Source organism: Diceros bicornis, chromosome 20, assembly GCF_020826845.1.
Source record: "Diceros bicornis minor isolate mBicDic1 chromosome 20, mDicBic1.mat.cur, whole genome shotgun sequence".
In the NCBI taxonomy this organism is placed as follows: Eukaryota; Metazoa; Chordata; class Mammalia; order Perissodactyla; family Rhinocerotidae; genus Diceros; species Diceros bicornis.
Genome location: NC_080759.1, coordinates 30,257,669 through 30,281,377, shown reverse-complemented (window position 1 = coordinate 30,281,377; position 23,709 = coordinate 30,257,669). Strand labels below are relative to the sequence as shown.

Sequence of the window (23,709 nt, the reverse complement as noted above, 5' to 3'; positions counted from 1 at the left end):
TTTTTTAAGTATAACATCCAGCTGACAATAAAAATAACCAGTTACACAAGGAAACAAGGCCATATGGATGTGAACTAGTAGAAATAAAAGAAACAGAGCTATGGGGGATTTGAGTGATCAGATGTAGACTTTAAAATAACTATGTTTACATAAGAGACAAGATTGAAATTTTAGCAGAGAATTGGAAATTATTTTAAAAAATAGGACATTTGAAAAAATAAACAAAAATAGTAGAACTTTATATTATAATACACAAATTAATGGACTGGTTAAATAGCAGATGTGACACAACTGAAGCGAATCGAAAATGAATAGGATGAATGAATCGAATCGAAAATATATAGGTCAGAAGAAAATATTGACAATGAAGCATGAAGAGATAAAAGATTGGGAAATATATATAGAGGGTAGGAAACACAAAAAATAGAGTGAGAAGGTAAAAGATCTATATAATTTGAGTCCCAGAAGGAGAGACTATAAGAAGCAATATTTGAAGACCTAATGGCTGTGAACATTACAAACCTGGTGAAAGACATCAAGATACCCCACTAATGAAAAGCAAGTTAAAAATTTTTCGCTTCACGTGTAGGCACATCAGAGTAAAATTGCTAAAAAACAAAGGCAATGGAGAAAATCTTAAAAGTAGCTTAGTAAAAAGCCATAGTACTTTGAAAGTACACTGACATTTGATTTTAATAGATATAATCAATAATACGATATAAATTGTTCTGGGACAATGAGATATTCATAGGGAAATTTTTAAAAAAGGGATCTTCTAACTTTTACCATACAAAAAACAACTCTAGGTTGATTGTAGATCAAAATGTAAAAAGGAAAACAATAAAGCTTCTAGAAGAGAATATATAGGAGAATATCTTTACGACCTTGAGGTAGGGAAAGACTTTAAATAGGACACAAAAACACTAACTATAATGAAAAGTAATATACATTTGACTACATCAAAAAAAAATTCAGGGCTGGCCCAGTGGAGTATCGGTTAAGTCCACGAGTTCTCCTTCAGCGGCCCGGGGTTTGACGGTTTGGATCCTGGGCTCGGACATATGCACCGCTCATCAAACCATGCTGAGGCGGCATCCCGTATAGAAGAGCTACAACTCTATAACTACGACACACAACAATGTACTGGGGCTTTGGGGAGAAAAAAGAAAAAGAGGAAGATTGGCAGCAGATGTTAGCGCAGGGCCAATCTTCCTCAAAAAAAAAAATTAACATCATAATTCTTGATATGGTGAACTGAGAAGGACACACCTCACTTCTGTGGTATTCAAAAATGCATAACCCTCATCTATTCTAGGCCAAAATTGAGAGACATTTGACACAATAACTGATCAATACTCATCAAAAGTGTCAAGGTCATGAAAGACAAGGGAAGTTTGAAGAACTGTCACAGATTGGAGACCAAGAAGACATGACAACTAAATGCGACGGGGGTCCTGATTGGATCCTGGAACAGAAAAAAGGACATTATGGGGAAAACTGGTGAAATTTAAATAAGGTCTATGGTTTAGTCAATGTTGATTTTCTGATGTTGATATTTGTACTATGGTTAAATGAGTTGTTAACGTAAGGGGCTGCCAGGTGTAGGGTATATGTGAACTCTGTACTCTTTGTGTAGTTTTACTGTCTGTACTATTTGTGCAGTTTTACAGTAAGCCTAAAATTATTTCAAAATAAAAAATAAAAAAGGGGACATCTGTCGTCAAAAAATACCATGAAAGGGTGAAAGTCCTCAAGCGAGAGAAGACACTTATAACACTTTTAAGTGAGAATAGGCTCATATCCAGAATATATCAAGAATTTCTACAAAGTCAACACGACTGTCTGCCAGCGTAGTCGCTTATGAATTAGGATGTAGGATTCAGATTTCAACTATGTCATATTTATTTGGAAGAAAGAAATCTCTTACCAATGTTGCCACATTGGCATAAACAACATAAGCATGTGGTGGAGTTATTTTGACTTTTTAAGAAAAGAAATTCATCTTGTTTTACCCTTCAAAGGAAAGTCAAGGCCAGACAGTCTAAGATACAGGAATAGGGATCATGGAGAAAATATAGTTTGGATGAAATGTGTAAACAGTGTTCAAAGAGATAAAGAGGAAGGATGTTCAATGGCAACAATTTCAGAGCAGCCTCAAACCCTGGAGTCAAAAATCTCACAAGAAGACAAAGAACAATTAAAATATACTTCTTGAAGTTTTTCTGAAAAGCCACATCTTTTTCTGATGAACTTTGGCCTTCTATTAAGTAATAAAACAGTTTTTATTTTTCTCCTCTCCTAGCTAACTCTTTTTACCATTTGTAGATATATTTTCAGTGGATGTAATCTATCATGAAACTTGCTAAAATACAAATAAATTGGCAATATAGTTTAATATTAAGTATATTTAGGTTTCTTCAGGCTTCCAAACTAATTAAACTATATGTACCAAATGTAGTTTGTTGATAGAATGAGTGTTATTTTCATCTCTGTACAAGAGAGTTAGGAATGATTTTCACTATGTCGTTATTACTGTAATGACTGCACCACAGAACCCTGGGGCTACAGCTCTTTAAAATACTGATGCTCTTTAACATCTGGTGCATCACTGCTCAGAGCTGCACAATATAACAAAAATGGTAGTTTAGATAGTTCATTATTACCCAAGTTGCTGAAGAAAGAGCTTAATATATGTTGACATGTGGGTGGATTAAGTGTGGTTGAGGGAAAAAAGAAAACAAGAACTGAGAATGGAAAAGGCAGGATGAAGGCAAAAGCAACACAAATGCACAAAATTCATGCCAAGAGGACCCATCCAATAGCACAAGATTGGTCACAAATTTGGTTATATTGTCTAGCACATTGAGTAAGACAACTGAATTTAATGACTACATGCATATAAGAAAAACTTGCCTGATTCCCAAGAGAAACAAAATGATCCTTGAAACTGAGATTAAAGAGTAATATCTCTGATAGGTTCTCATAAAGCAGACTTTGTACTATGTAACATCCTTTTCGTACATAAAGCAGTGGGTTACACAACTTTGATTTTGATAATGCCCAACCAAACTTTACAGGAAGCGAATATGTTCTATACTAGCTATACCGATCTCTGCTGCTATTGCTCTGGAGGAAATCATAAACTTTACATCTCTCAGGCAATCATTAATAAATGTAATTTCTCTCAGCTGATGTTTTTATAGCTAGTTTGTAGCAGGAAGCTTAAGAAGAAACCAAAGTTCAGCTATTCTATTGAGATAAAATGTAGAACCATTTGTGTTAACACTCAGGCAAGCTGGAAACACAATCAACATACTTCCACGACAGCTGAAGAATATGACAAAAGTAAACACTGAAAGCGAGGCCCAGCCTATCTTCTCTGTATAGAGAGGGCTGAGGAAAAATTCTTGGGCTGGGCCAACACATTCCCCAAGAAGTGGTTTGGGGTCTGCTGAAGCACACAGACAAAGAGAGAATCAAAGCCACAAGGTTCTACTTAATGGAACATGGCCATCGTTACTTTAGTACGGGAAAAAATTTTTTATATTATATCATTATCTTTCATTTATACTATATTATATCATTAGCATTTATATTATAGTATCAAATATAATGTATGGAAAAAATATATCCTAGTGTTTTACTGGAAAATTCCAGTAATATATTCGTATAGCCTTTAATTTAGAGTAATATAACTTCCTAGTTTCCTCCAAGATAAACTGATTGCAACATAAATACCTAGATAATTGATTTAATTTGCTACAGAGGATTAAATATAAACCAGTTAATAGTCTAGCATGGATAGGGAGAGGTTTTGCCAATTCTTTAAATAGTTAAATAGTAGGGCCAATTATTTTAATATTAAGACCATCCCAACTATTTGAATATGTCATTCACAGGCAATAGAATGCTTCAACTTACCAAAGAATGAATTAGTTATTATAGATTGTGTAATTACCTCATGAAAACAGCTTCTAATTAACCATAGGATCACTTCTACTAGATTTATGAGAGTAAAATAACTTGGAATTTATTTTGAGGTCAAACTACACTATATTTCATATCTCTTTAGAGATTTAAAAGCCACAAAAAGTCAATAAAAGCCATCACATTTCACTATTTTTCTGAACTTTATCTACAAGAAGATAAATTCAAAAAGTGGTTCATGGTGGACTAACTATAGCTGCCATTTTGTTACATAAAACATTCATATGAAAAGCCCAGGCTTCCAATGGACCAAGAAAGAAACTTACACAGACATGTTAGTTGGAATGACTACTAATCTAAAAATCTGGAGGTCAATAGTTGCCCTTAAAAAGATGATAAACTATATTTTGCATCCAGCCAGTAGGACTGTACCAATGGAGTTGATGAAGGTATTTGAAGAGTTCTAGTAAATCTAGTAGTAAATATTTAGCAGACTTATTTACTTGAGATTTTTAAAAATCAGCTCTAGAATATGCTAGACTATTACTAAGACCTTCTCAGAGAACAATCTTGGATCCATACAAGGACAGTTGAACTTCCTTTGTAGAGATGAGAAGACAAGCCACTTTAGGTGTCCATCTAGATGGAAACATCCACCTAAATCAACTCTTTCCTTATCTAAGATCTTCTGATATGGATTTATTTCACTGAGTTCAAGACAATGAATTTAAATATGATTTAAATCTGATAAAATAAAAGGGGCCTCTTCTGATTTTAATTTTATATATGAACATGCTAATTTAGCCAACTTTTTTCTCCCTCTTTGTCCTACTTTTGGGACAAAATATTTGAAGTCTCATAGATTTATTTGCATATCTATGAATGGCTAAATTTCTGTGACTTAAAAGGAGAGTAGTTATGATTTTCCAGTTTCTGAGTTCCTCCTTCGTGTAAATGAGGTAGTTTTGGTGGCTTCATTCACTCTTCAAAGATGATGAAATAGAATGAAGGAACAAAATTCTCCAATAATTAGCTCTCACAAAATGTCAACATGTCTAACTCAAGTTAATAAAACTGAAGTAGGGGGCAGTCAAAGATAAATTTGACCTGAGGGAAGAAAATTGTGAAACATACAGGGAGAATTGAAAGCTATAAAAGGAAGTAGGAGAAAAATAAGGAGTAAAGGAAAATATATACCCTCTTTAGTTAGTTTGGGGAGAGAACAATGAGGTTAAATAACATCAGCATTTGTATCTTCACGATTACAACAGTTTTTTACCCCTAGGAATAAAACTGTTAACTCCCAAGGGGTTTATAAATTGAAAACTATTATAATCAAGACACAAAAAAGAAAGAATTTCCGGACCATGAAAATTGCTCACCCTTGGTCTTATTTTCTGAGACCTTATGAACTTCCCTTCCACAAAGGCCCTTAGTACAGTCATGTGCAGCTTAATGGTGTTTCGGTCAACAATGAACTGTATATACGACAACGGTCCCATAAGGTTAGTATCATATACCTAGGTGTGTAGTAGGTTATACCGTCTAGGTTTGTGTAAGTACACTCTGTGGTATTCGCACAATGACGAAATTCCCTAATGATGCATTTCTCAGAACGTGTCCCCAACGTTAAGCAACGCATGCCTGTAAATCCGACTCTTCTGTGTTGGAAGTGGTAGTGTGATGCCACCTGAAGGCAAGGGACAACCAGGGACGGATGGGGGGGACTAACAATTCCCAGGCATCTATTTTGTGTCATCTGTGCTATAGGCTCTATACAAGCAATCTTATTAAATTCTCAAAATAAGCATGGAGCACTGGAGAATTTAGTGTTGCAGAAGTCAGAAAATGTTACACATTCACTGAGGGGAAGAGACTCAAACTCAGCCCAGGTTGATTTTTCTTCTATGTCATGCTTTTTCCAAGGATGAGATGGGAGTGCATCGGGATGCTCACGTCTCTTTCAGATGAAGTTAACTGTTCATCTGAAGCAACAGTGACATTTAACAAGAAAATGACAAAGTCTTCTATTTGAAAATAAACATTCCTTACTCTTTGACTTATAAGCACTGGGGCATCGTTCAAGGAAGAGGCCCAATTTACAAAATCAGTCACATCAATTGTCTTGGCTCCTTTGAGAAGCTTCTCTTTCAGTTCAAATGCATATTTTCTGGTTCCTCCTCTTATGAGTGAAATAACATCATCTATGAGGCTATCACGGGTGATGTTTACTGAGGACAGAAAGAGGATATAGTGAGGCATTTATAGTTCTGTGATATTTGATAAAAATTTATTGAACCCCTTGCATAAAATATAGTCTAGTATATTTATTGAATTTTAATTATAAATATTACTTATGTAATTTTTTTGCCCAAATCTCCAAGGATAATTTTTATTAGTAGCCAATTATAGACTTCAATCATCTTTTTAAAAAAATAAAAATAGTACGATACTTGAGATATATAGGTAATTCAAAGTTCACGACCTATGCACATGCATACACGGGAATTAAACATGAATTTTGGATGTACTATATATTTTTTATTACATACTTAACTTCATAATCATATTTTGCATAGGTTTGCTTTAAACTATTTTAATGTTGTAAAAACTCAAAAAGTACAAAAAAGAATAAAATGAAAAGCAAAATTTCTTTCTACCCCAAATTCCTATCCATCTCTCCCTCAATCTCTCTTTCCAGACTAAACCACTTTTAACAAACTTTTGTGAATCTTTTAGAGTTGTGAATTTTTTGAACTGGAAAGGAATTTCAAGATGATTTTTGTTTATCTTTCCTTATTTTCATGGATGAGAAAACTGAAACTCACAGAGGTGGAGTGACTAGCCCAAGATTACACAGTTGGCGTAAGGGCCAAATATTGAAACTATAACATTTGATGGCAAGTTCAGTTTTCTTTTGTCTTCATCAGTGGTTTCCAATCATGGCCACATGTCAGTGGTTGGTATGTTTTTTAAAATATCAAGTTTTCCTCTCTTCTGCCTCCCCCATTATCAGCTGACTCTCTAAAGGTGAATCTCAAGCATTTGCATTTCTAAAAATGCTCTCAGGCATTTCTTTTTTGTGTGTGAGGAAGGTCAGCCCTGAGCTAACATCCGTGCTAATCTGCCTCTTTTTGCTGAGGAAGACCAGCTCTGAGCTAACATCTATTGCCAATCCTCCTCCTTTTTTTTTTTCCCCCAAAGCCCCAGTAGATAGTTGTATGTCATAGTTGCACATCCTTCTAGTTGCTGTATGTGGGACGCGGCCTCAGCATTGCCGGACAAGCGGTGCGTCAGTGCGCGCCCGGGATCCGAATCCGGGCTGCCAGTAGGGGAGCGCCCGCACTTAACCGCTAAGCCACGGGGCCGGCCCTAGACATTTCCGATTAGAGTAAAAATTGAGAACTCTAGCATTGCTAATCTGCTAAAGATTAACGACAGAAGTAATATTTATACCAAAGATATTTATATTTTTAAGTAGATTATGCACTGCTTTAATGTTAAGGATGGATTAGGGATTTCTTTTTACTCCCATTTTATTAAGAAATAATTGACATAAAACATTGTATAAGTTTAAGATGTACAGCATAATGACATACATATATATATTGCAAAATGATTACCACAACAAGTTTAGTTCACACACATCACCTCACATAGCTGGGAAAAAGAATTTTTTTCCTTGTGATGAGAACTTTTAGGTTCTACTCTCTTAGCAACTTTCAGATATACCATACAGCAGTGTTAACTACAGTCATTGTGTTGTATATTACACCCCCGGTGTTTATTTCCCTTGTAACTGGAAGTTTGTCCCATGTTTGACCAATTAGGTGAAGGTGGATTAGGGATTTCAAGTCAAGTGGAAGGTTGAGTTAGGGAGATGGTTTTAGCCTTGTCTGTTCTTAATGGACACACTGAGTACTGCCATTAGCCCGTTAGGAAGCTTGGTAAAAATTGGGGGGAAAAAAAGGAATCTTTTCCTCAAGATATTTTTCTACCATTGCCATGATAATTATACAAATCTCCAATGATTATAGTGTGAATGGCGCTCGCTAGAGCTGTCTGATGCACTACTGTGTGATGGTGATAACAATGAATATATGTCCATGGGTTACTTCTGTTGGTAATGGTTTGGAAACCACTGTAAAGATAAAATAGTTTTTAAGCACTTTTAGCTTTTTTTAAAATAAAGTGTGTAGACAATAAAAAGGGCTCAGAGTGACAGGGCAATGCTCACTGACATCCCCCCCTTCTTTTTTTTAACTTAGTAAGTTGGACCATACTTACCAATTTCCTCCTTATGCCTCTTTAAGCAATCACTTTTATCAATCTTTCCCTTGATTTCAATTCCAGCTTTCAGAGATAAGTCCAGATTAAACCCGAGGCATCTCTGTACATCCCTTAGTTCAATGCCTGTTTAACGTATTCAGTTGAAAATTATTAGATAATGTTTATCAACATCATAAATTCCTCTTTTGCTATTTTGTAAGAGACATACTTACTTGGATTCCTAGACATTATTACTGAAATCAAATGCAAGGTCACATCTTCCCTATTTTGTCTTCGTATTAGAATCTAGTGGCCTCCTTTTGACTTGGCTTGTTAACTTAATGGCAAAGGACATACAAATTCACCTCTTGTTTGAAAGGTCATAGGTCAGAGTAGGGTGGTTATAGTAAAATACTTTGCCTCTAATACCATAGAAGAGAGACAATAATGTCTAACATGTATCGAATGCTTATCATATGCCCAACATCATTCTAAGCATTTTGTATGTATTAACTAATTTAATCCTTACATTGGCCTTTTGAGGTAAGTTCTATTATTATCCTCATTTTACAGATGAGGATACAGAATCGCAGAGCAGTTAAGAAAACTGCTGATGGTACTCAGTTAGTAATTTGCCCAGTTGGTATTTGAACCTGGAGCTGTCTGGCTATAAGCACTTCTCTATATTGACTTTATAATCTGGTCATGGGATGCATCAACATCTCCTGATCCTCTTTGGAAGACTCAGTTTGTCATTAAGGTAGGTAGTTCATTGCTCTGAACACGTGGCTTATATATATGACAACTTTGTTTCAGTCCTATGAATGCTGTTTAGTAGACATCAGTTTTGGAAGTTGATTCATTGTGGTGTGTGGATGCCCCACTTATTAGAAATAAAAATCCTAATATTTACTCAAGTAATCAATTTATTCTCTATTCCCCTGATTTAAAAGAGGAAATGATTCCTTTATTTTAAGAGTGTACTGCCCAGGCCTCAGCTCATTGGCCATGTCAGTTTTTGCTCTTATTTGTCATTTCAGATCTCACACACACACACAAGTATGAGGTTGTTTGTCCTGGAAGCCAAAATGCTTTACGAATAAGGAAAAGGAGAAGTTAAGTTAATCCCAGGGTTCCACGGTGAGATCTAGAAGCAGAGATCTGAGGGCATTTAGGCATTCATTCATTTAACAAATATTTTTTGTGCACTCACAATTAGTGAGAACTTGAGAAATATCAGGTGGCATTATCCCATGGGAAAGGAAGAGAAAGGATAAAAATGGAAGACAATGCTAGAAATCCAAACTACTAGATTTCCAACCTTAACCTAAGAAGCATGACGACTCTGATTCTGAAGAAGAGAATGAAGACACCTAAGTGACCCCAAAGAGCTAAGATTCTCTGCCTTGACTGTGGACCTTTCCATGTCCAGACAGAGTCCGGACATCCAAAATCAAGGTGGAGGACATGGCTTCATCCTCAGGTCCTTGGTCCTTGGTCCTTGGTCCTTGCCACTGGAGAAGTAAGAAAGATGACTTCCTCTTCAAAGACACCAGGATTGACCTAATGATACTTGTCTACCAAGGCCAGAAGGTAAGTAGATTTAAGTGAATAGCTCTGAGTTCTCCAAGATTAAAGATTTCATTCCATGGAGATTTTTCACCAAAGTAACTCTTAGCCTGGAGGGTTTCTTGTGTTCTTGTCAGTCTTGCTGAGCCTTTCTCTTGTGATTTTCAAGTTAATTAAGACACAGTCCTCTTGTGCTCCTCTTCTATGTGATATCTATCAACATAGCCTACCAGGCAGCGCTCATAGAGACCTCATTATGCTATCTGGCAGGATACAGCCTGTGAAGCAGTATAAGTCAAGCAACCTCGTATTCTACTCCCCCTGGCAGTGCTTCTACCTGCCCAAGACTACACTGAGTCATCAAGAGCAATCGGTTCTGGCCATGTCATATTTGTTTCATCCATAAAGTGTTTATTGACTGTGGAGACAGTGTCAGGCTTTAAGATCTTAGCTGCATCCCATTCTTCACTTGACACAGCCAGAAGTTACAGGGAAGGAGCCATGGAAGTTGTTTTTGGCAATACTTCCCTCCCTAAGAGGCCCAAAAACTTCAAGGGCAGGGAGAGGAGATATGTTGGCATCTATCACCTCTTTAAGGAATATTATAACTTGCCATAATTACTCACAAGTTAAATAATCAAAACTTATTAACATAGTCACTTTGCATCTACTTTATTCTTAAAAGGCTTAGATGCAGCCTTTAGGCCAAGATGGTAGCTATGTAGCACACAGACCTATCCAAGAAAGCACATATGGCAGACATTGATGATCAACTACGGCCTTCTTTCTCATGACTTCAGGTGTGGTCAGAAACCTACTCAACATGGGCTGCATTCAACTACCACCACATGATTAGAATTGTTGACATATGAGGTAAAACTAATTTTCCACGCTTGCTTTAAGATGTTAGACTTATATGGTGTTAACATTGCTTCCTCCCTCCTCCCTAAAAGAAAATTTAGAACAATATTTCCTTTCCAGTACTGGAGAATACTTTGGAAGATAATGTCATATATATAATTGAACGAGTCTACTGATTAAAAAATAGGTTATGTAAATTATGCCCCTCGTGCTTTCTTTCACGTTTTAAATAGTATTTCACTAAAAGCAGCATCACCAAATGACATTAAAGTGCAACACAATTTTGTGCATTTCTCAGCACTGCTGCTGAGCAGCGCGTGACTAAATCGTCTTGTTTGAGGTGGAAGTCAATTTGCTGTTTGATAGGGTTTTAGATACCAGGGGTCAGGGAGAGAGATCTCTCAAAGAAGCAGGTTATAGGACTCTATTCTAAACTTTTTAACCATTGAAAGAGGGTAGCAATAGGAATAATGGTTGGTTAAAACAGCATGAGAAGTTAGAACTTCATTTCTAGGTATACCTTTCCTGTCCATGGACGCTTTATCCAAAACATATATTAGTTCATAGAGACCTCCTAGAGACCCAGAGATACTGTAGTGGGTTCCATAGGTTTCCAAAAATGCAAAATATTCTCCCTTTTCATAGGCGCTTGGCAGAGCTTTTATATCATCCAGGAAAGTTGTTGTCAGAACGACATCCCGACTTCTCATGGAAAATTTTCCCAGCTGAATGACTCCTTTCACATGCAGAAACATTTTTTCCTTTGTTGTAGAGCAGAAGAAAAATACGTTTTATCACCATTATTTTAAATTAAAAATTCACAAAATTTAGAATTTCTATGGGCAATAAATTTTTTAGTAGTGACCATAAGATACCACTTTAACCTCCTAGAATGGCAAACTTAAAAAATTATCGACACTAACTGTTGATGAAGATATGCAGCAAATGGAACTCTCATGTATTGCTGGTGGGAGTGTAAAATGGTTTAACCACTTCGGAGAACCGTTCAGCAGTTTCTTATAAGAGTAAACATGCATCTACCCTATAGCCAGCAATTCGACTTCTACATATTTACCTAAGATCAATGAAAAAGAGTCCACAAAAAAACCTGTACAAGATTTTTATAGCCGCTTTAGTCAGAATAGCTTAAAATTGGAAACAACACAAATATCCATCAACAGGGGAATTGATAAACAAACTGTAGTGTATTCACACAAAGCAATACTAGTTAGCAACAAAAAAAACCCAAGCTAATGATACATGCAACAACACAAATAAATCTCAAAAATATTATGCTGAGTGAAAAAAGTCAGACACAAAAGAATATGTACTGTATGATTGCATTTATATGAAGTTCTAGAACAGGTGAAACTAACCTATGGTTAGAGAAATCTAGTCGGTGGTTGCCTCTCAGGTGGTAGGGAATTGAGTGCAAAGGTCATCAGGGAATTTTCTTGAGGTGGTGGAAATGTTCTACGTCTTGTTTGAGGAGGTGGTTGAACAGGTGAATATAATAGTCAAAACTCATGCAACTATATGCTTAAAATATTTGCATTTGTTGCATGTAAATTATACTTCACTAACTGATTTAAAAATGTTAACAGTGGAAGGAAATGTAGACATTGAATATGAGACCCAATCTCATTATTTTGCCGATAAGGAAACTCTGATCCAAAAGTATCAAGTTATTTGCCTCAAATCACACAAATAGTCTATGACAGTGATTGGTACTAAAATCCTAGGTCTCAGGTCTCCTCCTTCTTCTATCATGTCCTCTCAATCTTTGATGACAGAGATAGGACAGACAATATTTTAAGACATGGATCTGAAGTCAGCCTAAACAGCTCAACAGTTAAATGTTCCTGGAGATGATGGCTTAAATTTCCATGATAAAACTGGTGCAGTGACAAAAATCTACGTGATTCAGTCATAGACTATCCTAGCCAAAACTAAACTACAATTCACACCCATGATTTTGTAGATGGTTCTTTTTTTGTGTGTGTATGAAGAAGACTAGCCCTGAGCTAATACCCCCCTCTTGCCAATCCCCCTCTTTTTTGCTGAGGAAGATTGGCCCTGGGCTAACATCCATGCCCATCTTCCTCTACTTTATGTGGGACACCTGCATGGCTTGATGAGCAGTACACAGGTCCACGCCTAGGATCCGAACCCACGAAATCCGGGCAGCAAGAAGTGAAGCGCGTGAACTCAACCACTACGCCACTGGGCCGGCCCCTGTAGATGGTTCTTTTGAGGTTCTCTTGCTGTAGTTGTGGCTAGCACATGTTGATTGCATGAGACTTTAAAACATTTTATGAGGGCCGGCCCTGTGGCTTAGCGGTTAAGTGCGTGTGCTCTGCTACTGGCGGCCTGGGTTCGGATCCTGGGCACACACGGATGCACCCCTTCTCCAGCCATGCTGAGGCCATGTCCCACATACAGCAACTAGAAGGATGTGCAGCTATGACATACAACTATCTACTGGGGCTTTGGGGAAAAAAAGGAGAAGGATTGGCAATAGATGTTAGCTCAGAGCTGATCTACCTCAGCGAAAAGAGGAGGATTAGCATGGATATTAGCTCAGGGCTGATCTTCCTCACAAAAAAATAAATGAATAAATAAAAAGATACATCCTGGTATATATGAATATCACACCAAACTTTCTATGTTCTAGAAGCACAATTGTTCACACTGCATGACTTAACTTCAGGTGATAGTGGAATACTCTAATGAAAATCTTAAAGGAACTTACTCCATATACAATATCATATGAGTTCTCTGTCTGATGACTTGCATAATAATTTTGAATGGAGTCTCAAAGATGTACAAAACATATTTGGATTCCTTTTCATTGTTGCTAAAATTGGGAGATATATCTTATCAGAAAGACATTATGTCCTTTGGCTCAACTCATTTTAGAAGTAGATCTTAGGGCTGGCCCTGTGGCTTAGCGGTTAAGTGTGCGCGCTCCGCTGGTGGTGGCCCGGGTTCGGATCCCGGGCGTGCACCGACGCACCACTTCTCCAGCCATGCTGAGGCCGCATCCCACATACAGCAACTAGAAGGATGTGCAGCTATGACATGCAACTATCTACTGGGGCTTTGGGGGGCGGGGGGGGGGGAAAGAAGTAGATCTTAGATCATTCGCATCTAAATATACTGTTGTTTCTTCCATTTTAAAGGAATAAAAAAAATCTCTTGGCCTCACTTATCTGACCATTTGCTACTCATTTCTTTGCCCTCATTAAAAGCACAATTCCTTTAACGAGCTTTCTATACTGGCTGTTTCCAATTCCTGTCTTCCTGGTTTCTGTTAAATCTAATCCACTTATACACTGCTCTCACTACTCCAACAAAACATCTCATGCCATGGTCACCAACGACCTGCATAATGCTAAAGCCAGTGGTTGCTTCTTAATCCTCATCTTCTTTGATATATTAGCACATCTGACATAGTTCATCACTTCTTTCTCTTTGATAGTGTTTCTTTTCTTGTCTTCTAGGGCAGCTCTTCTCAAACTGTAAAGTGTGAACAAAATCACCTAGAGCATCTTGTTAAAACCCAATTCTGATGCAGTAGGTCTAGGGTAGAGCCTGAGGTTCTAGCTTCCCAGTGATGTTGATGCTGCTGGTCCATGGACTGCACTTTGAGTAGCGAGGTTCTAGGGCATTACACTGGCGTGCTTTACATTACATTATATTACATTACATTACACTTGTTTTCCTTTGCTGTGTCCTCCCTGTTTCCCCAGAGCTTCTTCTACGGAGGTTCCTTGAGTTAAGTCTTTTATCTTCTTCTCTTTTCTATCTACGTTAATTCTGTTCTTGGTGTCACCAAACCCTATGACTATAAGTATCATCTATATATCAACAACTCTCAAATTTATAGCTCAAGCTCAGACCTCTTTCCCAAACTCCAGAATCACAACACCAACTTCCAACTTGACATCTCCCTTTGAATGTCTGATAGACATCTCAAACTTCATCTAAGTAAAACTTAACCACTGGTCTTCTCCAAACCTGCTCTGCTTGAAGTTTTCTCCATCTCAGTTGATAGCAACTCTATCCTTCTGATAGCTCAGGCCAAATACCTGGAGTCATGTTTGACCTTATACCTGTCTGGTCTGAACTACCATTTTCTCTCACTGGGATTCCTACAATAGCTTTTAACAAAACTTTTTGCTTCTGCTCTCAATCCCCATAATCTCTTCTCAGCAGAGTACCCAGAGTACTCATTTAAAATATATTAGGGTATGTCAGTCTTCTATTCAAAAAATTCCAATGACCTCCCATGTCACTCAGAGAAAAAGCCAAACTCTTAGAATAGGCTGTGAGGCCTTTAATGATCTGGTTCAAGGTAACCCCTCTAACCTCTTCTCCTTCTGGTTCACTTTGGCCCAATCAGAAGGTATGTTCCCGTCTTAGAGACTTGCCTCTAACAGTTCCTTCTGCCAAATATGTCATCCCAAATATAACTGTTTGGCTATCTCCTCTCCTTCAAATCTTTGCTCAGATCTCATCTCCTCAATGAAGCCTACCCTGGATCAAGGAGTAATTTCAACTTTCAAGTCTTATTATTTAAGAAATACATTTCACAAGGCTATAGCTGGCACAGATAGTGATTTCTCTGACGGATCTGAGCAAAGTAAATTGAAAACCTTCCGGAAAGGATTCACTGTTCAAGATGCCATTAAGAACATTTGTGATCCATGGGCAGAGGTCAAAATATCAACATTAACAGGAGTTTGGAAGAAGTTGATTCCAACCTTCATGGATGACTTTGAGGGGTTCAGGACTTCAGTGGAGGAAGTTACTGTAGATGTGGTGGAAATAGCAAGAGAACTAGCATTAGAAGTGGAGCCTGATGATGTGACTGAATTGCTGCAATCTCATGATAAAACTGTAACAGATGAGGATTTGCTTTTTATGAATGAGCAAAGAGTGGTTTCCTTAGATGGAATCTACTCTGGTGAAGATGCTGTGAAGATTGTTGAAATGACAACAAAGGAGCTCTCTCTGTTCTAAACACTTAAACTTAAAAAAGGGGGTTTGATTAGTTTGAAAAATATTCCATTATATTCTCTATATTAAGTGTTTGGTCTTACCTTCTGAGAAGAATATGATGAGAATAGTTGGTAAATTTCATTTTTGGAGTATGCAAATTGAAAGATTGTATAATTTTTGGAGTCTCCTCCATTAGAAGATTCTTTAGGTTTACTTTTAGACTGTTTTGCTTCAGTAGGTGTAAATTTTAGTGTTAAATCTGCTTTAAAATGTGATTTCCTCTCTTCAATGATACTTCTGAATGCTTGAATCTGTTCTTCATAATGTTCGGTTCTAAAATTTTTATCTGCTTTGGTCTAAAAGAGAATAACAAAGTGTTGTTGAAAACAGTGTACAAAAAACCACCCAAAATAAACACAGAAAGAATAAAAGTCAAGCAATTATTCGAAAGGCAGTAGAGCAAAGAAGTTAAGAGTGAAGGCAGTGAAGTGAGATGGCTACGGTTCAAATACAGGCTCCATGATTTTGAGGACATGACCCATTAACCACTCAGCCTCATCTGATTCCTAGTCTGTAAAAATGGTGATGCTCACCATATTTAGCCCAAAGGCTGCTATAAGGATTCAGCAAGATAACGCATATGAAGGGCTTACAACACAGCAAGCTTTCAAAAGTTAATATATTAATAATTAAAAGCAAGTTGCGAAACAGATGCATAATATACTCCCAGTTGTGTAAAAAAAGAAAGGAAGAAAGAAATGATAAAGCTAACCCTTCTTGAAGGCTTATGGGCCAGGCACTGTTTTGAGTATTTTACAAGTTAATTAATTTAAGTAGAAATGCCAGGACTTGAACGTGAACTGCCTCTTAACCTTTACACTCTACTGCCTATAAAAAAAAATAGACAAACCACAGAGAGTGTTTGCCCTTGGGAAGGAGAACTGTGAAATGGGGATCTGGAGTGGGGGCGGGCTTACTTTTCCTTGCATAATCTGTTGTGCTGTTTGGACTTTTTGAATTATTTTTTTTTTTACCACATTCATTTTTGCATGAAAAAGAAAACTGAACTAAACAACCCAGTTAAAAATTAAAACTTTCAATTAAGGCCTTCTTTGCCAACTTGGCTACCATCAGCTATCAATGAAAAGGTTGTTAATCTCAGTGGTTAAGCTCCCTTTCCAGAGGTCCTCTGAAATTGGTTATAACTTTTGGCTGGGTAGGAGACACCCATGTCTTCAGTTAGTGGCATAGATTGGATTCAGAAGCATACATTGGGGAACTGCTCTGCACAGGGAAAGCTATGGTCTGAATGTTTATATCCTCCCCCAAATTTGTATGTTATAATCCTAATGCCCAATGTGATGGTTTTAGGGGTGGGGCCTTTGGGAGGAGGCTTCATGAATGAGATTAGTGCTCTTATAAAAGTGACTCCACTGAGCCCCCTTCCACCGTGTGAGGATACAACAAGTCTGGGGACCTGGAAGAGGGTCCTCATCCAACCATGCTGGCACTCTGATCTCAGACTTCCAGCCCCCAGAACTGTGAGGAATACATTTCTGTTGTTTCTAAGCTGCCAAGTCTCTGGTATTTTGTTATAGCTGCCTGAACAGACTCAGACAGGGAAGCTAAAGTTATCATCAAATGGGAAAGACTAAAATGTGCATAATTTTCTTCACAGCAAAGTATGCTGGGAAAAGAGCTCAATGTAAAGGAGAAAAGCAACCTAACCATGCCACTTCCCTGCTCACGATCTTCCCAAGTCTTCCTGTTGGCTTTACGATCAAGTCTAAACTAGACCTATTCCAGGTTAGTCTCTCCCAGACTGTACTCCAGCCCTCCAACCACCTTTCTGCTTCCACAGCCCGCGCTTCTTCCCACCACAGGGCCCTTTTACGCTGCTTTTACTTTCCGGAATGTTCTTCAACAAACCCCCCCCCACTCTTCCATAACACAAACAGTATCCACACTCATACACGTACGCGTTCTTTCACACGCTCATACACATACATACTATACCCCCTGGCCTGGTTAATTCCTACTCTTATTTCAAGTCTTAGCTTAAACATCACTTCTTTAAGGAGGCCTTTCCTGATCCCACGGAATACCAAATCCATTTTCTACAAGCTCTCATGGCTCCTCTTTTAAAATAAAACAAAATGAAAAACACTTCCCTTACATAATTGCCTATTTAATAGACCTTCAGATGGTAAGGTCCAAGAAGTCAGGACCTATGTCTGTCTTATCCACATGCCACTATAGCCTCACCAGTTACTAAAGTGCCTGGCAGAGAGTAGACACTAATAAAAATTTATTAAATTTAATATGCATGTCCAATATAGCTAGTAATAATAATTAATACTTATCGAGTGTCTACTCTGTGCCAGGAGCTGTTAAAAGTGTTTTACGTAGAATAGCACATTTAACTTCCTGCCTTTAAGGTAATTTCTATAATTTTCTCCATTTTGCAGGTAAGAAAATACAGGTTAAGAAATTTGTCCAAGGTCACACAGCTAGGAAGTGGCCCGGCCAGCATGGAGGTCTGATTCCAGGGGCAAGCTGTTAATTCTTATGCTACTCTGCCAAAGAGGGCTTGACATATTCCAACTAGTAAAATGAAGAAAGGACTCATGGAAAAGGTTGCCTTGAACTTGGCCTCGAAAAATGAGTAGTATTTTTATTGCCTTGAGATCTAAGGTTAGTGAAAGCAATTGAAGACAAGTCCACTCAGTCTTCAATGATGAAAAGTGCCAAAGTTGAGCAAAATGGCACCAGGAAACCACCTCTCCCTAACTCTCCTGGTAGGTTAAGGTCTGCTTAGCTCACTGTCTTCTAACTGGCTGCAAGACAGGGGTGGTGTAATTTGTAGGCAGCTGCCCATATGCTTGAAATGACTTTAAAGGAACTGGCACAGGGCAGAAATGAACTTAGAAGTGGGGAGGATCGCTTGCAGGTGTAAGAGAATGTTGGTGAGGGTATCAGTTAGGGTGCTGTTGACTGATCCTGTCTCACTATGCTAGGTTGGTAGCAGTGAGTGGAGTCTCGTGCCCCCCTCAAAGTGAGGGTGGAGTCACCCCAGAAAGCATAGAGACGGAACCTGAATTGAAAAAGACAAAAATTTGTCCACCCAAAATAAGTCTGAGCTCAATGATAGGCAATCAGAGGTAGACCAATATTTGGAATCATCATGGAGAGAAGAGCAAAAACCTTTGAAGAGAGGCCAAGAAATAAGATTCTAGAAAGCACACAGAAATATTAAGTGTTTGATTATGGGATGCTGCTCCTAACTCCACTGGGGATGTAAGTAACATACACACGTCACCTTTGTAAAATCCAAAACATTCTGAACACGGAAACACATTTGTTTCCAGGGTTGTAGATAAGGGAAAACAGTGGCTTACTCTCCAAATGTAGTCTCAAGACCAGTCCTGGGCAACCCTCTAGCCCTCACCATCTTGTGTCATACCAGTTACTACCCCAAAAAGAAGATAAGAGGCTGGTTACAGTGATGAAGACAGGAGAACTGTATGACGCAAACTTGAGAACTAAAAACCAAATAAAACAACACAACAGGGGCCGGCCCAGTGGCACAGCGGTTAAGTGCACGCATTCCGCTTTGGCAGCCTGGGGTTTGCAGGTACGGATCCCGGGCCCGCACCGACGCACCGCTTGTCAAGCCATGCTGTGGCAGCGTCCCATATAAAGTAGAGGAAGATGGGCACGGATATTAGCCCAGGGCCAATCTTCCTCAGCAAAAAATAGGAGGATTGGTGTGGAATGTTAGCTCAGGGCTGATCTTCCTCCTGAAAAAAAAAAAAGAAAAGAAAAAAACCCACAACCACCACCCATCTTCCATCAGCAATGACAAACGTTACTTTATCTTTGGTATATTCTTTTAAGAAAGTAGAACATACATAATACTTCTTAGATTATCATCTTCCTCTCAAAAAATATGCTTATAGAAGGTAAACCTGGCATGATGGGAAAACACCAATAATCCAAAATGTTCCCTGAGATTTGTGGTGAACTGATTCTATTCTGGACTTACAGGTACAAAAAATATGACAATGTGGTCACGTGAAAAATATGCCAAATAGTCCAGACATTAAAATCTTTAACACTCATGGGAGAGCATGATCACTTCAGGCTGCAGTGGGTAGGGATTGATTTACATTATTAGAAATAAAAGGAATATTAACTACATTTATTTAAAAGTAAGCATGTTTTTCAAACTGGTGAGAGTGACAACAGTAATAAAGGACTTTGTAATAACTGTATAAAGCGAACTTTATGGGTCACCAATGGGACCATTTAAAGAACAGATTTGTAGGTCCTGGTTCAGAATAAACTAGTTATTGTTCTTTACTATATGTTGCTAAGACCTAAGAAGGTATTTCTAAAGGTGATAAATATTAATCCTTTGAATGAGGGGTCCAGTTTGTGGATGGTTCTAGAGAATTTAGGTGACTTTCCGGAAGGTGGTAAGTTTGGGGTGGCATTGTATGGAGTAAAAATCACTTCAAGAAATAGTTTCACAAGAGCTAGAGGGGTTTGAGGTGAGTGAAGATAGCCACTCACATTAGTCAAGCAGGCTTTACAAAGGGGGATATTGAAGGAAACCAAATGTCAAGACGGATTTTCATTGGTAGGCTAGCAAAAACCGAGCTTAAATAGCGTGGAAGCAGTGTACTCAGTACCTAAATCAGCACTAATTCAATTTTTAGTTTGATCAGAATCTTAAATTATTCTTTTTATGGAGACTAGGTATTTGCCAAAACTCTATCACTAGGTGCATGTTACTGAGGATTAATTGTAGACCACTGTGTATTTTCTAAAAAGATCCAAGCTACACCTCCTCTTCTTTAAGTCAACGTTATACTCACATTAAATTCTTATTCTACTGAATTTTTCACATTATTTAGTATTTAACTGATGGAGACAACTTTTCAGCTAAAAGCTGACCAATGTGTTTTCTTCTGAGGACACTTACTTCATAGGTCAGAGTAGCCACGTTCCAGGGTTTGCGGTAGTACGTCAAGGTGTTTCCATCCCGAACTCGGTCACAGAGTCCATTGTAGTACTCGTTGTCAAAAGGTGAGCTTAGGGGATCCATCCCTAAGATGTTGATCCTGAGAAGGAACAGAGTAGCATCAGGTGTGGAGATACCAGGAGCTAATGCAAGGTAGCCCTCTGTAGCTGGGGAAAGAGAGAGCCTCGGCTTATGTCCCCATCACCCAATATGTGTGTGATATAATCAGGAACAGAACCAAGGGCCTGTTCACCTCTGCTTTGTGTCTCTGGCAGAAAGCAAACCTTAGGAAGGCCTCGTAAACTCTTTTAGGCAACTAGGGCACTGTTGAGAGCACAGTGAAAGAAATGCTATAAATAGAGAGTATGGGGCCATCTGGCTCCTCGATCTTAACTCCACTGCTGTAACTCTTAGCTAACCTCCCTTAGTGAACTAAGAGCCAATGCTGTAATACCATCTATTTAAACTATTTGAGAACAGAGCATCTCAGGGGGGCAGTATAACATATGCAAGTAATTTTTAATCTATGAATCAACATTGGGGCTCTTTCTCTCCCCATTCTCTTTAAACTTAAACCTTTTCCTCCAGCTGTCTCATCGCTTGTCAAGAACCTCGTTCCCTCCAGGCATGTATTATTCCTATTACACTTTCCAAGAGGAACACAAAAATTTCAGCAGCCTGGCAAAGCATTCTCAAAAGTTCTACTTTTTTTTCTCCCAGCAAAATATTTTTATTTGGCAAGCTTTAAGTCAGAAGTAGAAATTTTCTTTAGCTTTAAAAGGTGAAGTTTAATTTGTAGACCTGAAAACAATATATGAATGGAAAGAAGTTTGTACTTTGTGAAGTACACCTTTATTAATTGAAGGGACAGTCATTGCTGTTTAGACTGGATCTGAAATAGATGGTCCCAGGCCAGGCAGACCAAAATGGAGGTTTGATCCCCACATGCATAAATTACCTTGGCACAAAAGCATAAAGTCTTTCATTGCTCCAGACCACATCCTAACTCCAATGAGCCGGATTACAAATCTGGATGTTGGTTTCAAGAGCAATTTGTCAAAAGGTGTGGATGGCTTACTGTAACCCATTGCTAATGCAAGAAAAATAATTGAAAGAGTATCCTATGGCCAGTGGGTTAGTTAAAAACAACATCTTTATATAAACAGCACATTCTTAATAAACTTTGAATCTGCAAATAAAATGAAAATTACAGCTCAACTTTAATAGAAGGCGAGTTAAGGAACTGATTCAGAAGTATCTTTCTCAAGGCTGACTGTATAGGTAAAATTAACCACTTCTCACTTCTCACTTCTTGCCCCACTAAAAATACCCTTCTTGAAAAATGCTATGGCCCTAAAGTTCTAAGATAGGGACAAAAATTAGACCTAGTAACTTGAATAAGAAAGAAAGAAAAAAAGAAACTTTATATATCTCGTTTACTGTCTTAAATATCTTATCTCTGATGGTAGATTAAAATTTTGGCTTTAATTCTTCACCCATCCCTGCGTCTATAAGACATTTGAGCAATAAATACTTCTTTTTTTATTTTCGTATTATTAAGATGTTGATACAAAGACATAGAATACTGGAAACAAATGATTTGTACTTGTTTCTTAAACAAGACCTCAAGCACATTTTCTTTATTCCATAGTGAACTTGTCCTGCATATATCTGCATCAACAGAGACCCTGTACTTCTTTACTTCCAGTGAACAGTGATGTTAATCCTTTTGTTTATAATAATCATTAACTCTTAGGTGACTGCTATATCTATGTGTAGTGTAGTGTTTGTAAGAAATAGTAGGTAATATCAACACCCTTAATACATAGTCTTTGATCTCATGAAAATTATATCAAGTTAGGGACTTGGACACACGATCACCAATTTCAAAAAGTAGTCCAAGGACGAATACGCATTTGCCAAATCAGTGGTACAGGTAAGTGCTGTCCAGGTTCCCAAGAGGAAGAGACCCAGGGCAGGGTCATAAAAAGAGTTTTAGAAGAAGCAGGATTTGATTTGGATTTTGAAGCACAGGGCTCAGAGGACAGGAGGCATGGTGTGTGCAAAAGCCTGGAGGTGGAAATGTGCATGGCACGTCTTTGGGTAGTAGCCTTCAGATTCTCTGCTTGTCTACTCTACAGAAATTTTTGACAAACTATGCCTCCCTGCACAGTTTCAGTTTGTCATCTAAAATTTTTCATCTTTGGGCGGGCCCCGTGGCTCAGCGGTTAAGTGCGCGCGCTCTGCTGCTGGCGGCCCGGGTTCGGATCCCCGGCGCGCACCGACGCACCGCTTCTCCGGCCATGCTGAGGCTGCGTCCCACGTACAGCAACTAGAAGGTTGTGCAACTATGATGTACAACTATCTACTGGGGCTTTGGGGAAAAAAAAAAAAAGGAGGAGCATTGGCAATAGATGTTAGCTAGGAGCCGGTCTTCCTCAGCAAAAAGAGGAGGATTAGCATGGATGTTAGCTCAGGGTTGATCTTCCTCACAAAAATAAATAAATAAATAAATAAAATAAAATTTTTCATCTTAGGTTTAAGTAGTTGCAAAGGATATAATTTCCCAGCATGCTGTTATATTTATACTTTGAAATATAATTATTTTGCCTCTTTTTAGAACAAATCCAATGGCACATAAGTGCTGTAGTGATGGTGGGTATCAAATCACTACAATGCTTATATTCTTTAACAGCTGGACATTTTGTAGTATCCCTTTTGATTCTTTTTTGGAATAGTCTTTATTTTTTATAGCAGTTTTGGGTTCATGGCAAAATGAGTAGAAGGTACAGACATGTCCCATATGCCCCCGCCACTTTTTATTCTTGAATCCATATTTCTATTCTATTTCCACTACAGAATTTGAACCTAACGTAATGTTGTTTTATGCTTGGAAGTTTTAACTGATCACTTTTTCATACTTTAATGTACAAAAAAGTTATTAATTGAAGTTTTTCATATATTAAATATCCTTTGACCACAGAGCCTAAGTATTTAAAAACTTCTTTGGGATTGAGTTATCATTATTAGTATTATATGTGAGTATATTAAAA

At 38.0% G+C, this 23,709-nt stretch overlaps 1 protein-coding gene across 1 annotated transcript in view; it reads right to left on the bottom strand.

The window, feature by feature from the left end:
- The window catches only part of C9 (complement C9), a 44,512-nt gene that overhangs the window by 2,337 nt on the left and 18,466 nt on the right, over window positions 1-23,709 (bottom strand). Inside the window, exons 5-9 of the mRNA XM_058564186.1 lie at window positions 20,618-20,756; window positions 15,732-15,986; window positions 11,147-11,387; window positions 8,215-8,340; window positions 5,980-6,158 (exon numbers count right to left, since the gene is read on the bottom strand). Of these exons, the coding sequence (XP_058420169.1) occupies window positions 5,980-6,158; window positions 8,215-8,340; window positions 11,147-11,387; window positions 15,732-15,986; window positions 20,618-20,756 (940 nt within the window). The remainder of the gene's footprint in view (window positions 1-5,979; window positions 6,159-8,214; window positions 8,341-11,146; window positions 11,388-15,731; window positions 15,987-20,617; window positions 20,757-23,709) is intronic.